The sequence below is a fragment of the Bos mutus genome, chromosome 10 (assembly GCF_027580195.1).
Source record: "Bos mutus isolate GX-2022 chromosome 10, NWIPB_WYAK_1.1, whole genome shotgun sequence".
NCBI lineage: Eukaryota > Metazoa > Chordata > Mammalia > Artiodactyla > Bovidae > Bos > Bos mutus.
Window position 1 is genome coordinate 77,797,090 of NC_091626.1, and position 18,515 is coordinate 77,815,604.

The following is an 18,515-nucleotide window of genomic DNA, read 5'->3' on the forward strand; positions in this document are numbered from 1 at the left end:
TTCTGTTTCATGTCTTGAAGGAGGAAAAGTAGTAGAGGCATTGTTACTCATTACACAGTTCTAATCATACTTTCAGGCTGTGAGCAGTATAAGAGGATGTGCTTATGAGGGTCAGAAATCTATACTTTTAATACCTCGTGTTGCAGGTAGATTTTATAAAGAGGGAAGGAATTGGAGAGAGTAGACTAGTGGTTGCTTAGGAGTAGGAACAGGATTGACTAAAGTGGATGAGGGGGATCTTTTAAAGCATGATGAAAATATTCTGTAATTGGATTGTGGTGATGAATGAACAACATTATAAATCTACTGAAAATTACGGAATTACACATTTACAATGAATGAATTTTATGGTCTATCAACTATATTAAAGTTGTAAAGAATGGAGAAGGTGATAGAAAATTATTACAGAAGCTTTTATGCTCAAGGTAATGCCTTTTTAAGGGGCTTCCTTGGTGGCTCAGATGGTAAAGAATCTGCTTGAAATGCAGGAGACCCAGGTTCAGTTCCTGAGTCTGGAAGATCCCCTGGAGAAGGGAATGGCAATCCACTCCGATATTCTTGCCTAGAGAATTCCACAGACAGGAGCCTGGAGGGCGAGTCCATGAGATCGCCAAGTCGAACATGCCTGAACAACTAACACACACACACACACATTGCCTTTTAGAAACTGTTTCAGTACTAACCAAGTCTTTGGAATAGCAAACTTTATTTTTAATTAGTTTCACTCTTTAATGTCATGTAGTTTTACAATTTTTTGTTATTTACAAAAGCCTTAGGATATTGATTTTCTTTATCTTGGTAAGCATGTGATTTTAGGTAGTACTTTCCAATATTGGAGTGTTGCTGCAGTTTTTAATATTACACATTTCCCAAATACGCTATTTAATGTAAAAGCTAAAGCACTAGTATAAGAAGCAATAATGAGTATTTGCATGTTAGTGGTTCTCGTTATTAGATCTACCTTGATTACTCCCGTTCATGGCAATATCTTTTCAATATCTTAAATATTGTCCCCTAAAGAAAGCATTTGCGTAGATATCATTTGCTTATCTTTAGTTTTTTTAAATCTAATTTGTTCTAAAAATTTTTGAAACAACTTTTAGAAATATTCCCTGATGGCTCAGATGGTAAAGAATCTGCCTGCAGTGCAGGAGACCTGGGTTTAATCCCTGGATCAGGAAGATCGCTTAGAGAAGGAAATGGCTACCCATTCCAGTACTCTTGCCTGGAGAATTCCACGGACAGAGGAGCCTGGCAGGCTACAGTCCATAGGCTCACAAAGAGTTGGATACAACTGAGCAACTATCTGAAGAGGGAGAAAGGGCAAAAATATAAAACTAAATGCTGGATAATTTTATTCTTTGACAAAATGGCTCAGCTCTTACATATATAAATTATATGTTTTTCTTTAGTTTAGGAATAAGATTCCATATTATTGTTAGGACTTAAATACTAGCTAAACATGTGTATTTAGTTACGAGTTTAACTTGTCTAAAAGTTGAGCAAAGTTATGTTTTGTGTGAGTAATCATCTGCTCCTGCTCTTTAGGCAATCAGAGTATGGCGGTGTGGTATTTGGTGGTTGGGCACGAATGGCCCAACCCATTGTGGCATTCACCGTGGTTGAAGTTGCCAAGCCCAACATAGGTGAGAACTGGCCAACCCGAGTCCGTGCGGACGTTACCATCAATCTGAACGTCAGAGATCACATCAAAGATGAGTGGGAAGGTAATTTTGTATTTCAAGAAGTGGTTACCTTTTGTCTTTTACTTTACAGACTTTTGCTTACAGCATTAACAAAAACACATATACTAAATATTGCCCTTTTAAGTGTACTAAATTTTATCTTTAAAAAGTTTGGCTTAAAAAATGACAATTGATTTATAATTATTACTAGTAAAAACCAAGGATCATACAGAATAATAATTAAATACCTTAATACTTTACTAAAAAGCATAAAATAGCATGTATATCAGAGTGTTTTTAAAATTGCAGTTGGCAGAGCTGAGAGGAGAGCATTTTACATGTTAAAATGTGTCAGAAATGGCTCGTAAATGGATTTAAATTGGCACTTTTCTCTTCCCAGCTGCCTGTGACAGCTCTTACTACCCTGTTAGGAGAAACGGGCACTGGCGGGCTTTATTTCCTTCTACCTTTGTGGCGTGCCAGAAGGAAGGGATGGTCCCTTAACGGATCAGTTTTCAGAAATTACTGCTCTCAATATAGCTGTTTATAACCTCAGGGACTGTATGATAACATTTGTTAAATAATTTTGAAGGAATCCAGTAACAAAGCTGGCCAGATGTTTAACAAATGGCCACCGTAGTGGGTAGCATTTGTGACAGATTGTTTTTACGACTCCTGTATCCCTCAAAACTGTTCCAGTCTGGCATATTATACGTCTATAATAATGTATACTTTCGTTATTGCTGAATTGTGAGAGAGGCATTCAGTTGCTGAGGAAGGTCTTAACGTTGACTGCTCCTTAGAGCTTGAGGAGGTATTAAGTAAATACTGTTTTACATAGTGGGTAATGAACTGAAGTAACTTATTGGCCACCCCAGAAGTTCTAGTGATGCCTGGAAATAAAACTTGGGGGGAAGCAAAGACCCTTTGTAGAGATATATAGACAAGCTGTCTTTATGATGTTAAGGGGGGAAAGAGGTTCTTTACCCCAAACCCCTTGGGAACTCCTTACTTCCATTACTTTGGAGACAGCTAATCAGAAGCCCATCAAGTCATCTTATTTTTTTATTTTAATGGACCTCTGGCAGATGAGAAATACAATGGATAAATTTTGATGGGCAAGATAGGAAACAATAGGGTATTGTGGGATGAGAGATTTATTTGGGGCAGTGGTCCCCAGTCTTTTTGACACCAGAGACAGGTTTCGTGGAAGACAGTTTTCCATGAATGGGAGTAGGGGAATGGTTTTGGGATGATTCAAATGCACAACATTTATTGTGTACTTTATTTCTATTATTATTACACTCTGATATATAGTGAAATAATTATATGACTCAGCATAATGCAGAATCAGATCATCAGGCATTAGATTGTCATAAGGAGCATGCACCATAGTGAGGTTCACGCTCCTATGAGAGTCTAATGCTGATCTGGCAGGAGGCGCAGCTCAGGTAGTATGCGCCTGTGGCCTGGAAGTTGGGACCCAGTCAGGGGCATGGTGGGTAGAAGAGTATTTTCTGGGAAGCCAGAGCCAAAATGCAGGCCCTTTATTGGTTCCAGATAGAGCAACAAGATAAAAAATGAGAGAGAAGTTCTGTAAACAGTAATGAGCATTGTCCTGTAAAAAACAAAAGTTTTGCGGAAATGAAACTAAATACTATAAAAGATCGTTGTCTCTTCAAGAAAGTATGAAGCTCAAGTCATTATCTTCTCCATTACCCCATTTAAAATTATAGAAACAGAATTAATGAAACTGAAATATCTAGAAGACAGAGCCAGGATGGAGTAAATGCAAATGGTTGAAAGAGTTGAGATTATTGTAATACAAGTATTTTTAATGTGGACTGAGACATCCCACAGTATCCCTCTGTGATGCCAAAAAGTGACGTTGGTAGGGACAAAATTACTTCTCAGGCCCAATTCTTTGACTGTAAGACTTGGAGGTTTCAATGAGTTGTGTGCATCAGAAGCTATATAGGCAGTGCCACTCACATAGTAGATCATTTCCCCTTCATTTTCATTGTTCTCCTGCTTTATTGCCTAGAATTTGTTGGGATATAAGCAATCAAATCATTATTATGAGTCAGTTATTATTTCTAGCACACTTGAACCATATTCCATATTGAAACCACCAGAATGGTGCTAATACTAGCCACACTCACATTTACTGATTTGATTGAGTTGTTTATCTTGTTACCAAGGTTATAAGTAAGCAAAATGTTCAAATTTGCATTCATACTATACAATAACTAACCAAAAATGAATGAGAAAAAATGATATATAACATTACATGCTGTGTGGTCTAAATAAAAATCCCTCATCTTCCAGTATGTCTGCTTTTAATAGAGGTGGGAATCTTATTTAATCCACTATTTGAGCTAATGAATGGGAAACTACAGACTTTGGCACAAGTATCCCGTTTCTTGACATTTGCTTATGAAAATTTCAGTATTTGCCAACTGAAGCAACGTCTATTTGGCTGTCTCCTCAAGATGCTGTCTGTAAACAATGTTTTCGTGCCTTGATGAATTATTCTAGAGTTGACCTGTTCTGGTGAAATGCAGTTAGGCTATTGTTGAAATGACACTGATGGATAGTTTAAACTGATGTTAGAAACCTGCTAAATATGATACAGATGCCAGCCATATTTTTGGTTACTTATTAAGAATGTTAAAAATAAGAAAGATGACAAGCATCTAATTTTGGAGTTGTAACATGATCTAGAGAATTTATTCAGTAATGTATATATGGCATAAATTTCCTTATTTTAATATAAAGAGAAATTTTTATTTAATTATTGCTTTAAACATTGAGTATTAAAGGCATAGGAAATCTATAATTGTATTACAAAGTAAATATAATCATTGATCATCTCTGATGTTTTAAATATTTTTTATATCTTTTCCAAAGATAAAAGGAAGAGAATTTACCAATGGAAGACAGAAAACAGCAGCATTCTAATAAGTGAAAATGTGTTTTATGTTTTACTAGGCCTTCGGAAGCATGATGTATGCTTTTTAATTACTGTGCGTCCCACAAAACCTTATGGTACCAAGTTTGACCGAAGAAGACCTTTTATTGAGCAGGTTGGCCTAGTTTATGTCAGAGGCTGTGAAATCCAGGGCATGCTAGATGATAAAGGGCGTGTCATTGAAGACGGTATGATGATCTTTATTTTTGAAAGACTGTGTACATAATGAAAAATTTCTTTGCCTTTTTGTGTACTAGGTAATGTTTTAGTTGTTTTATATACTAAATCAGCACAAAGGATTATATATATAGAAGTGTGTAGGGTACCTACCACCCAGTTTTAGAGATAAATAATATGGTTTCTGGACTTCTGTATTATATTTTGGACAGGCTCTTTTGAAATTGCCTATATTTAAAACTCTTCCTTTTATGATACTTTATTGCTTTTAAAAACATCTTAATACCTCCTACAGTTGTTCCCTGATATATCTTCCTAATTTCTCCTTTTTAAGTTTCACTGATCTGATTCATGATAGCAGTGGCTCATAAATGGAAACCACACTCCTGTGATTTAAAATGCATGGTGGTATCTATGATGTCATATAACTGGCGTAGGGAAGGGATGGTCAGCTATTAATGTTTGATGGGTGGGGCCAGGAATGTTAAGTACCTCAGCAGAACTGTCTTCTAAAAGGATTTATCTTACCCAAGATGCCAGCATAACCCTATTTAGAAGCATCTCCTTGGGGCTTCCTTGGTGGCCTGCAGGGGAGAAAACCCAGGTTCAATCACTGGGTCAGGAAGATCCCCTGGAGAAGGAAATGGCAACCCACTCCCGTATTCTTGCCTGCAAGAGGAGCCTCATGGGCTACAGTCCATGGGGTCGCAAGACGAGTTGGACACAACTGAACAACTAACATAGCACACACACACAGAAGGAGCTATGAGTAACTGACACAAGTAAAGCTCTTTGATTTGTAAGACGCCTCTTCCAGTTGAGGGCGTACACAAATAACTGCAGTTCATGGCATTGTACCATAAACATCACACGATTGTTCTGGGAAGAAATAGTAACAATTTAGAGAACGGAGAAAATCTTTTCAGCTTGGAATTGGAAATGGATGAGTGAAAGTCATTCTAGTTGGAGGAATGGCTTGCAGTTAAGTCTGAATAGTTTACTCATCATTTCTAGAAAGGGAATACTGCTAACTTACTTTGATATTTGAAACATATATATTTCATTTAACAAACTTTAAAAAAAAATGTCTAGGACCTGAACCCAGACCCAGTCTTAGAGGAGAATCAAGGACTTTTAGAGTGTTTTTGGATCCAAATCAGTATCAACAAGATATGACCAATACTATACAAAATGGAGCAGAAGATGTGTATGAAACTTTCAATGTAATAATGAGAAGAAAACCAAAGGAAAATAACTTTAAGGTAATTTCTGGGCTATACAATTAAAAGTACTGTATCTTCATTTGAATAACTTTTAAGGCATAACTACATAGATACTAGGTTTAAAAAGATGTAAAATAGTGATCACTGCTTTTGTTTTGATTTTAAACAAATCTCTTAAATTCTTAACTTATAGACTAAATATAAAATACATTTATTTGCTAAATCTTATTTTGTCTTTTGATGAGACTAAGAGAATTTTAGGTTTAAAGATTAGTTCAAGAAAATAAGATAAGTGTGATTAACATACACTATCTTGTTATTTCATTATCTTGTTGGATGTATAGCATTTATAATATAAAAATACCTGGTTTTGTTATTCTTTGAAATTAATTGCCTAACCTGATTTTCGTATGTTGCATAGATCACTTTGTTGAAATAATTATTGGAAAGTCTTAAGAATCTGCCTTGGCTTCTAGTAATTACTTTTGACAATGTATATATTAACTATTATGGGGACCTCTTACTGTAGTCCTAATTCTTTCATTCTGAAATTTAGACATTTCATTTTTATCATTGTTAATTTATTTTAATTTCTTATCTCTAGCAGTGCTAATTTTAGTATTTCTAAATTGTGGTATGTTTCACAATCAAGGCATACATTAATGTGCTTCTGGTTGTATATGTCTCAGTAATGAGGAACTATGGGCTATAAGGTGGAGGAAACTGCAGTAATTTCTAAGAGGAAACATTTTTTTCAAGGGTTTGTTCTGTAATGTTTTCTTGCTATTGTGTAGACCTGATCAGATTTTCATCCTACTCAACAGAAGTCAAGTGGTAAACTCATCTATGACATTCTGTCTAAATGATCTCCTAATGGATAAACTGTTCTTGCTAAATTTGGTCTTTTGTTTAACTCAGTGTATGGTATCAGCTGGAAATATAGCTGTTGATTCAGTCTAGCCAAGCACCTGTCAGCAGAAAATAGCTTCTTGCCTTGAAACACTTGGGAATTCTGGATTAGTGCAGCCAGCTCTACATTCCACTGAAGTGCAAATGTTTGAGATGTCTTCCTTACAATTCAATTTTTGTCGTCTTACTGACAGGCTGTGCTGGAGACTATCCGGAACCTGATGAATACTGATTGTGTGGTACCTGACTGGCTGCATGACATCATTTTAGGTTATGGGGATCCAAGTAGTGCACATTATTCCAAAATGCCCAATCAGATTGCCACCCTTGATTTCAATGATACATTTCTCTCCATTGAACACTTAAAAGCCAGCTTTCCTGGTCATAATGTTAAAGTAACTGTGGATGACCCAGCTCTACAGATACCCCCTTTCAGGTAAAGTCAAAACTGGATATACTCCTTTCCAAGCTTTCTGTAGTCATTCTGAGTGAGGCCATCAGGACTGTAGCTAAAGTAAGTTTTAAGTATCATATCTAGATTTTGTTTGGGTAGTTTTCACCTTCCCCATATAATCACTGGGATAAATTTATTTTATTAGACTCTATTTCTAATTCTTTGTGTAGTAGCTATTTTAAGACCACAGTAAAAGTAGCCTTTGTCTTACAAGGAATCAGTTTGAAGAGTATTATATAGATATATTTGTGGCCTTTGACTGAAGAAATAAGTCCTAATTAATATAAAGAGCCACGTGATTTTGAACTCTTGCTTTTTAGGGAAAAATTCTTCTTTTAACCCTATTTGCTTTCACAATTTTAAATATTAATAATATTGTTATACTCAAAATTAAAGGAGCTTTGAATTAGTTTTAGTAAAAAAGAACAGAGTACCTGAAGTACTGAATGCTTCGTGAATTCCATCATATGAATTAGTGGCAAAGCACTAGGTAAACTTGGGATGTTAGCAAAGGATTTAATTACTTTCTTAGTTGCAAATTAGAACATATAGCTTTTAATTAACCATTAAATATAAATATAATAATTATACATATTAAAAACATGTACCCTTTTTAGTTCTCAAACCTAGTCTTCCTCCATACGTCTCTAATCTTATTAATGGCAAAATCAACTGAAATCTCAGCATTATTTTTTAACCTTTCTATTCCCATCACTCCTGCTGTGTCTTACAGATTCTGCCTTAAGGATACATTTTTTTTTTCAAATGTCAGTCCTGATGGCTCCCTCTCTAAACCCTCAACACTTTCAGTCTTTGTAATGGTAGTGTCTTTCCTGCCCCTTGTCTCCTTTCTTAAATCCATTACATGATGCCTACTGCTAGAGTCATTCCACTGTCTGATGAAAACTGACCTCTTAGTTTCTTTGGTTCTTAGCTTTTTTTTTAATCTGTTTTTTTCAGAATGTGAACAAAGACTGGAAAAAGTACAAATAGAGAATTAACTTTTTAGTTTAATCTTAAGAGTTTTCATTGACTCTCCACCAGGTACCTATGGGAAGTTGCTTCCTGGGGTATCCCTGACGCCAGGCTAAGAACTTCTGCCTTAAAGGCTTGATATTCCAGAGGTGTCATAACCAGGTGCCAGTCTAGCCTCTCTAGTTTTCTCTACTGTATCCTAAACTTCTCTAGAACTGGCTGTTTGTTTCTTCCTGGAATGTCTTTTGAAATTCATTTTAGATACTATCTTTCCCATAAAGCCTTTTCTGATTAAATGAAGAACAATGTGTAAAGCACTTTACAGTGAATATGCTGTAAGTATGTAAATTGTCTTTTGTAAACATTATGCTAAGTGAAAGAAGCTAGACAGAAGAGAACAAATACTATATGATTCAGTTTACACAAAATGACCGGAATAGTCTGATATAAAAACAGAAAGTAGACTGATTGCCAGAGGCTAGGTTTGAGTTGGAATACAGAGCGACTGCTTAATTGACATGGAGTTTCCTTTGGAGTGATGAAAATATTCTGGCTTTAGAGTAGTGATGACTATACAACCTTGTGAATGTACTAAAACCGATTGAATTGAACCTTTTAAAATGGTGACTTTTATAGGAATATTATCCCAGTTAAAAAAAAGTTATTTCCCATAGGAAAAAAAATTAGATAAATGTTTCTTCTTTGATTCTCCCTTAATCAGGTGGCCTTTTTCTTAATCTAAATACCTGTAACCACATTTCAGTGCTTTTAAATCTACTTTTTTGAAATTTATATGCAGAGAGTAAATTCCTTTAAACCATAAATGATTCTTGCTCATTACTGTCCTCTGTACAATGTCATGCATGAGACAGTTACTTGGCAAATCGTTGTTAATTGTGAAAATAAACAAAGGTTTTGGTCTTGTAGGATAACTTTTCCAGTAAGAAGTGGAAAGGGGAAGAAGCGGAAAGATGTAGACGGGGAAGATGAAGACACTGAGGAGGCAAAAACTTTAATTGTCGAACCTCATGTTATTCCTAATAGAGGTCCTTATCCTTACAACCAACCCAAACGGTAATTTCACTGCCTCTGCTAATTCTAGTAATAGATAATAGTTTGCTATTTCACATGGGTTAGTAATATTTAAGAGTTTTTCTGATTCTTTGAAAATTTTAAGAAACTTCTGTTTCTGGACCCTCTTTACTTTTCTTCTGTTAGTTGACTCAATAGTTCAGACATTTTTGACCATTCTGTAATATTTCAAAAAGAAACATTTTCAGGTGCTATGAACAAGAAATGTTAGCATCTTCCTGAGTGTGACCCAGGTTCTCACTTCACGACCATGTCGTGCATTTACAGCTACCCTGGTGCACGTGTGCCATGAGTAATAACGTGGCACTGTGTCTGGTGTTAGATGGGGAACCAGTACTTTGACACTCCAGTTAAGATCTGGGCTAACCATATTGAAAAATATCTGTCGTCTTTTCTTTCCACAAGATTGATTCAGTTTTAATTGGTCTGTGGAGGGGCAGAGGTAAAGAAAGTCATTCAGAAAGACTGGGTCAGTCACGTGATCTGCTGTGCAGCATTGTGCTTATGGTTAACAATACTGTTCTGTGCATTTAAAATTTGTTAAGAGTATGTCTTTATGTACTTTTTGCTGCACACGCACAGCACAGAAAGGGCTCGGGTGGGAGGAGAAGAGATTGGGAGACCAGGGACAAATACAGAGCACATGTCCAGACCTCTCCTTGTCTAAATTCTTATTAACGTCATCCATCTTCATGTTTAACCAATTTCTTATCCACTCTCATTTGCAGTAATACAATTCAGTTCACTCATACACAGATAGAGGCCATCCGTGCTGGAATGCAGCCTGGGCTAACTATGGTAAGAGAATTACTGTTCTACTAGTTCTTAAATGGATTCAGACTAGAAGTAAGCATCAGATTTTCAGACTATATTCCATTTTTAAGCACAGAAACCCAACTGAATTAAGTATTTATAAGTAATTGTGGCATCTTATGTCATTGGACACTACTCATTTCAATGTTCATAAAAAATGTTACATTAGAACTGAGCTATGGCCATTTGTTTATGTACTACCTATAGCCTTTTTATGCTGCCACAATGCATAAAGTGTTTATTTGCTGGCTCTTTGCAGAAAAGTTCTGTTGATACTGATTTAGAAGTGTGTTTAATTTCTAGGTATTGGGAGGTTTTCTTGTTGTCTTCCAGTTACTGGTTTCCTGGTCTATATCCATTATGGTCAGAGAGCATATTGAATACTTTCTGTAATTTTCATTTTTTTAATTTAGTAAGGTTTGTTTTATGGCCCAGAACATGATCTGTTGGTGACTATTCCATGTGCACTTGAATATGTGCTCTGTTGTCTTGAGTGGAGTGTCCTCTGTATGCCATTTGGTTGTTGCTGCTGCTCAGTACTCCTCTGTCCTTGACAGAGGAGTGTTGAAGTCTCCAACTGCAGTTGTGAATTTGCTTCTCCTTTGAGTTCTGTCAGTTTTTGCTTCATGTGTTTTAAAGCTTTATGGAGATGTACGTACCCTTTCAGGCTCATTGTGTCTTATTGGTTAATCGATGCTTCTGTCATGTATAATGTCTGTCTTCATCACTGGTAACTTTCTTTGCTCTAAAGCCTACTTTGATATTAATACAGCCAATGCAACTTTCTTTGATTAGTGTTTACATGACAAATCTTTTACTGTCCTTTCACTTCTAACCTACCTGTTATATTTAAAGTGAGTTTCTTGTAGACAGCATATGTTTGGGCATTTCATTTTCCCTCTATTCTGAAGTCTCTGCTTTCAATTGGTGTGTTCAGTCCATTTACATTTAATGTTCTTATTGATGTGTTTGGATTTAAGCCTCCCGTTTTATTATTTCTTTTTTATGATTGTTCCCTTTTTGTGTGCTCCTATTTCCCTTTTCCTGCCCTTTTCTGAGTTATTTCAGTAGTTTTTAGTGTTTCATTTCTACTTATCTATTTTGTTTATATCTCTTGTATAATTTTTCTTAATGGCTACTCTAGAGAATTATAATATACATACTTATATTTTTTCACAGCCTACTTAGAATCAATATTTTGGCTCTTAAATTGAATGGAGGATCCTTGCTTCCATATAAGTCCCTTTACCTTCCCATTTTATGTTGTAGTTGCCATTATTTTACCTGTAAATCCATTGAAAATACTATCACACAATATTAAAATTTTTTATTACAGACATCAAACATATTTTAAAGAACTCCAGAGGAGAATAGTCTATTACATTTACCATTTATCCTTTATTCCTGATATCTTAAGTATCCTCTGGTATCATTTCCTTTTTTTTTTTTTTTTTTGTTGCTGTGCAGCATGTGGGATCTTACTTCCCTGACCAGGGATTGAACCCAGGCCCCCAGTAGGAGAAACGCAGAGTCCTAAACACTGGACCACCATGGAATTCCCTGGTGTCGTTTCCCTTGTCTGAAGAATTTCTTTTACCAATTTGAAGAACAGATCAGCTAACAATGAATTACCTTTGTATTCCTTCATCTAAGAGTATCTCTAATTCATTTTCGTTCTTTAAAATATTTTTCACTGGACATAGAATTTTCATTGATAGTTTTCTCTCTTTAGCCCTTTAAAAATGTGATTCCACTTCCTTTTGGTTACCATGGTACTGATGAGAAGTGCACAGTCATCTGAAATGTCTTTTTGCTATATGTAATATATCATTTTTCTCCAGTTACTATTAAGATTATTTTTTTCTTTAGATTCCAACCATTTAATTATTATATGTCTGGTCTTAGATTTCTTTGGTATTATTCTGTTTATGCTTCAGTGAGCTTCTTGAATCTGTTGATTTATGTCTTTTGCCAGATTTGAGAAATTTCCAGCCATTATTTCTTTAAATACTTTTCTACACTGTATACTTTTCCCCCTCTCTAGAACTTCAAGGTTCAGACCTTTTAATATTACCCCATAGATTCATGAAGGCATGAATCTTTTCTTCTGCTTTTTATTCAGGATGGCTGATTTCTATTGATTCATCTTCAAGTGCACTAACTCTTACCTTCTCCGTGTTGCATTGAACTTACCCAGCAAATTTTTTAACTTGTTTCATCTTTCAGGTTTAAAATGTTCTTTTTCTAACATTGTGGTAATTCAGTAGTTTGCTATGTGTTCATCTGCTTTTTAGGTTGTGGGCCCACCAGGTACAGGAAAAACAGATGTGGCAGTTCAAATTATATCCAACATCTACCACAATTTCCCAGAGCAGAGGACTCTGATTGTTACTCATTCCAATCAGGTAAGAAAAAGGGAATGTGTGTGTACATGTGTGCTCATGTGTGCACATGCTAGTATGAAGTGGATGTGCATGTATGGAACAGGAGATGCATGGAAGCACAGTGTAGATTTCTGCATATATGATAACCTGATTATGGGCACACAGCATACCAGCAAAGGCTGATGGCCATAGTGTTTGTTGTTGAATTAATCTTGGATTATCACTGATTATGACCAGACCGTTCTAATAGAGGCAGTCCACATGTGGAAAAGCTGAGAGGAATATTTGGATACGTGGTAATTGACTTTTTCCCCCCATCTTCCATTCTTAGCTAGACCTTTTTCTTTAAAAGCATTACCCCTTGCTAGTAGTATTTTTCTGCTACTAGAATGGATATTCCTAAAAGACTGAACCTACATCATACTGACACTGGGTTGAATTTTAAGTTCCTATGAAGTATACATATGAATATGTGTATTACATGGGTGGACTGTTTGAGGTTGCTGGTCCAATACATAAAGCATGTATAAATAGCTGGGGCTTCCTTATGGCTCAGATGGTAAAGAATCTGAGCTGGTAAAGAATTTGCCTGCAATGTGGGAGACCCAGGTTCAATCTCTGGGTCAGGAAGATCCCCTGGAGAAAGGAATGGCAACCCACTCCGGTATGCTTACCTGGAGAATCCCACGGACAGACAAGCCTGGCAGGCTACTGTCCATGGCGTCGCAGAGTTGGACACGACTCAGCAACTGACGCTTTATAAATAACTAAAACAAGAAAAACAAACTCCTTTCTTGTAAATAATGGATGAAAAATGATCTTTATATGTGTGCCAGAGTATTTATTCTAAAGCTGTCATAGAAATAAGGAAGAACAAGTAATATTTATTAATTCTCATGTAAATGTGACAGGCAGCTCTCAGAATCTTCTGAAACATGTTGTGAAACTTGCACAGTAGTCTGTGCCAAAGGTACTTGTTTTCTCTGAATACATATTAAAAATAGTGCTTTCGGTTCACTAGTTTTTTTTTTTTTTTAAACTGGTCTGTGAAGAAGCACTGGGTTTTTAGAATGTTCAATGTTATTTATTCTGTTATTCATCAACTTTTAATCCCAGAATGTTAAAACTATTAACTGTCCATCCAATTCATTCACTCTGTTTTCTTATCTTTAATGTTTGTAAGTAACTGGCATGGTATACTAAAATTGTGCAGGGGAGAGGGTAATTGAGACTTTATCTTGATAAAAGAAGCAAACTGTGTAAAGACTTTTTCTTTCTTCTCTTTAATGAAATTTAGTCTGTAATAATTTTACCTATTTTCAACTTCTTAGAATGAGTAAGATATTATTCGTGTATTTTAACACACTGGTTTTTTTTTTTTTAAACAAATTTTGTCATAACTCGATAATGACTTTCTGTAGTATCCTCTACTTATGACTGACTTGTGTAGCACTGTTTTAGAGATGATGTTATTTTGCAAAAATAGCCAAAGATGTCTTTGATCCTCTGATAATCAAATCATCCTCTTTAATACAAATTGTTTATTTTTCAGAGTTTGTATACCAGATCTTGGTTTGAATATGTGATTCAAGCCATTCTCCAACATCACTTTAATTCATGATGAAATCTTACAGTTTTTTCTGAGATTGCCATGTGCGAGTATTTTTTGCCCTCTAAATCTATGTGGTTCATAAGTTTAGATAGGGAAGGTTTAAATAGTGAGTAATGCCATGTGGTCTGATCTATTGTATCTCAAGTTTTAGATGGAGAATATTAAGAGTTTGGATAGTGTGAATTATTTTTTCAGAAAATTTTGTTGTATCTCATCAGTTTCTGAGCTCTAATTGCTAGAATTTTGGTAGTAAAAGATGGCTGGATACTTTATAGCTTGGATGTTTACAAGACTGGCTATTGACTTCATGGTCAGGGCTAGACTAGTGGTAAATTCAGAGAAATATTTGAATGGGGGCTGATTTTTAAATGTCATTTTTATTAGTGTATCTTTAAATGCAATGAAATGTTTGCCTTTCTACAAAACCTTATGACTATGGATGTTCAGATATTAAGTGCTAGGATTTCAGGAAGCCCCAAAGATGAACATTTCATGGGTAAATGTCTTTCATCAGAACAGTTTACAATTAGTGCTCTGCTCCTTATTGTGTCAAGAGCTGATTTAGACTCTCAGCCTAAGATCTGAGTGCTGCACTTTGGGTTCCTCTCCGAGGTCCTCTTGATGCCTTCTACCAGCACACCTCCTGGGAGGCCTTCTCCAGCCACAAAACCCTTCCAGTTTTCTGCAACTCATAGAAATTTTGTTGAGTAAAGTGAAATTTGATGTGATTGTTAATTATTTTAGTAATTATTACTACTTGAGGGAAATAGAAACTGAGCCAGAGCCTTATGTTTTCATAAATTATCAGAGATGTAATAGACAGATGACTTTTTATGATTTCCAGTTATTATTTGACTACACATACATATACTGCATTATCACAAATCAATAAAAACACTATTTCGTTTAAATTATAAATGACCTAATATGTTTCCTTCTGATCTCACTGGGCAATACTCATTCATTTCTACCCTTGTGATCATTAGTTTTTGTTACTTTTAAAGGAGCCTACTGATTCTTTAAAACTCACTCGTTCTTTTTTTTGTTCTTCAGGCCCTGAACCAGTTGTTTGAGAAAATCATGGCTTTAGACATTGACGAGCGCCACCTCCTGCGTCTTGGTCATGGAGAAGAAGAGCTGGAGACAGAGAAAGATTTCAGCAGGTGAGCAAACAGGGATGAGTTTTGAAATAGTATACGAAGAATTTTTAACCTTCTCCTCTTTTTCTTTAATAAAGAAAAAAACAACAGGAAAGAGAGCAGTGAATAATCCAACTGAATTCTGAAGGGTTTTAGCATAACCTACATAGGTATACTAGGTTGACCCCAAAGTCTGGTCATTGATTTCCCTCTGCTCGAGTTCTACATGTTTATGTCATTTTTCCCCTCAAACACATGGTTATTTCAGAACAAGAGTTATCTTGTTCATCTTTTTTAAATTGCAGATTTCCATTTGCTTTCTGTTTACTAAAGTCAACATTGCCAAACCCAAACTATACAACTTTACACAATTGCTTTTTACATTTCATCTAGACATTTAATTTCATTTAATCTGGGCCCAATTAGGTAGATTCACTTAACAAAATGCAATTGGAGATTAGTGATTGTATAAACTTTGGGGTTGCAAGTATTATTTCAGGAATTTATTGCCAGTTTAGCTGGACTTTATGTTAATATGACATAAAGTGACTAAAATTTTACAAGTCAGATTTCTTCTGCTATTAGTATTTTGGTTTTTCCTTCAAAGTTGCTGTATAAAAAACAGCTCGTTTCATTTATAATTAAACTAGTTTTTAAAGCTTGATTTCTGACATAGACATAATTAACAGCTGTACATAATTAATACAGCCTTTGACTATTGAACATTACTTTTGTAATCATTACTAAATTGATTATAGACATCAAAAGAACTTAAAAGAGTATTAAATTACTACATTGCATTTATTTAGAGTTCTTATATTAAAGAGCTCACCAAATATTTTTTAGCTTCTAAAAAGTCAGAGGGCAAGATCAACACACCTTAAGTTACTTAGGGCTCTGGATTCTTAATTTTTGAACAGCTGGTAATGCTTCTGAATTCTTCCCATGGGTATTTCTTCTTGTTGAACCTAACTTATTAAGTGGACTCAGCTCTAAAAATCTGCTAATCCAGATTTCAGTGAATGTATTCAGGCTGATGAAATGCTAAGTACTGTAACTATAAGTGTATTGCAATATAATTTATAGTTTTTAGAGAATATTATAATAGAAAAGAAGTAGAATTTTTAAAGTGATTTCTGGTACTACCAATTTTCTTGGGGAAAAACTCTTTTTGCTTTCTGATGGGTAAGTCAAGCTCCAGGCCTTATTAGTAATGTGTGTGTTTATTTGATTGTGCAATTATTTCATTTTTCTCTTTGTCATAATTAAAAAGATGAGGGAATAACCAATTGATGGAGCATAACACGTAGTCAGAGCATGCTCATTCATCAGTTAAGTTTGCCATCTTACATGGGCATGGTTCATGGCACCCCAAAGTGGTTACAGTGATAATGTCAGAGATCACAGAACACAGATAACAAATATAATAATAATGAAAATGTTTGAAATAGTTCAAGAATCTCCAAAATTTGATACAGACAGCAAATGCTGTTGGAGAAAAATGACAGTGGTAGACTTGTTAAATGCAGTGTTGGCACAAACCTTCAATTTGTAAAAAAACGCAGTATCTGCAAAGTACAGTAAAGTGAAGCCCAATAAAATGAAGTATTCCTGTACATTGCTTTCCCGTTTTAAAATTAATTGAGACTTTTTAATATAGTTTTAGATTTACAGAATACTTGAGCAAATGTTACATAGGATTCCATTGTATACTGCTGCTGCTGCTGCTTTTTGGTGGTGAGGAATTGTAGCAGGCGCTTTGTTATGGTGGGAAGAATTTGCACAGGCTTTGGGATCCAGTTCTGGTTCCCCTTTTTTTCCTTAACTACCTAGCTTTGGGCCAGGTACTCTCCAAATTTCAGTTTTCTTACACATTCAGCAAATATTTATGAACCTATTTGGACCAGATGCCAAGCTGTGTTCAATGCCAAAGAATAAGCAAATAAATTTTGAAATTACATTTCAAAAGTTTTAGAGCTAACCTCCTTTTATGATAGTGGTATTCAGAGTAGCCAGTTTGTAAACTATATTCTGGTTTGTTACGAGATGAACTAGCACTTGAATGTACTATGGTGTTTTCTTCTTTGCAACGGTCTTTTTATGAAGAAAAAAGAAAAGATAGCTGAACTAAAGGTGTTTAATAATATAGTTAATTTTCCTTTCTCACAGACCACCAACACATTTGCACAACATCCTTGATCCAGCAGTAGATTTTAAGTAGCTTTGGTACCAAATAACTAAAGAAATACCACTTGAGTTATTTTATACCAATGCTACCTAGTAAATGTAAGCTATGTTTTCTACCTTTTATTTTCTTTGCCCATTTATTATTTCTGTTATGATTTTCTTAAATATTTTGCTGACAATTTCCTTGAAAGTGTCTTCATAATATAATTTTGCTTTTTTACTTAATTGAAATTTTTAGGTATGGAAGAGTTAATTATGTCCTAGCTCGAAGAATAGAACTTTTAGAAGAAGTCAAACGATTGCAGAAGAGTCTAGGGGTTCCAGGAGATGCTTCATACACTTGTGAAACTGCGGGCTATTTCTTCTTGTATCAGGTATAAGAGATTAAAGATATTTAAATCATACTTTATTGGAATATACTCTTTATTTAGAAACTGGGACGGGTTCTGGAGATCCTTTCTTGAAAATTATTTTTTCGAGTAGATTAAAATATATGCTGTTGCCAAAGCTATATTTGTGGATGTTAAATGTTTTGTCTCCTATTGTCTTCAATTTTCTTTGCTAAATAACTTGATGACTCATTCAGTGAAAGGCCAGTGTTGCTACTTTTAAATTTTTTTCTTCTCCTTTTTTGTTATTGACAAAGTTTCTAGTCTCTTTTTTTATTTTTTCATTTTTTTTTCATTACTATAGAAATATAACTAAATAGCTACCCAGTGGTAACAGATGCAGTTTTTAACTTACTTTTAATATGCATATTAATCAAGGAATAAAGAAAAGCATATTTTCTGTTTAAATTTCCAAAAATACATTTTGTTATAGAATTGATTTCAAAGTAGGAGTTTAAGTTAAAAATTCTTTGACTTCAATTTGGAGGTATGTTTTTGCTTTTGT

The 18,515-nt window shown here is 35.0% G+C and overlaps 1 protein-coding gene across 2 annotated transcripts in view; it reads left to right on the forward strand.

The window, feature by feature from the left end:
* Positions 1-18,515, forward strand: part of AQR (aquarius intron-binding spliceosomal factor) — an 87,279-nt gene that overhangs the window by 39,096 nt on the left and 29,668 nt on the right. For both annotated transcript variants that reach the window (XM_005892469.2, XM_070378263.1), the window contains exons 17-25: positions 1,549-1,727; positions 4,677-4,844; positions 5,926-6,095; positions 7,160-7,401; positions 9,322-9,468; positions 10,215-10,284; positions 12,594-12,704; positions 15,349-15,458; positions 17,860-17,995. In XM_005892469.2, the coding sequence (XP_005892531.1) occupies positions 1,549-1,727; positions 4,677-4,844; positions 5,926-6,095; positions 7,160-7,401; positions 9,322-9,468; positions 10,215-10,284; positions 12,594-12,704; positions 15,349-15,458; positions 17,860-17,995 (1,333 nt within the window). The remainder of the gene's footprint in view (positions 1-1,548; positions 1,728-4,676; positions 4,845-5,925; positions 6,096-7,159; positions 7,402-9,321; positions 9,469-10,214; positions 10,285-12,593; positions 12,705-15,348; positions 15,459-17,859; positions 17,996-18,515) is intronic.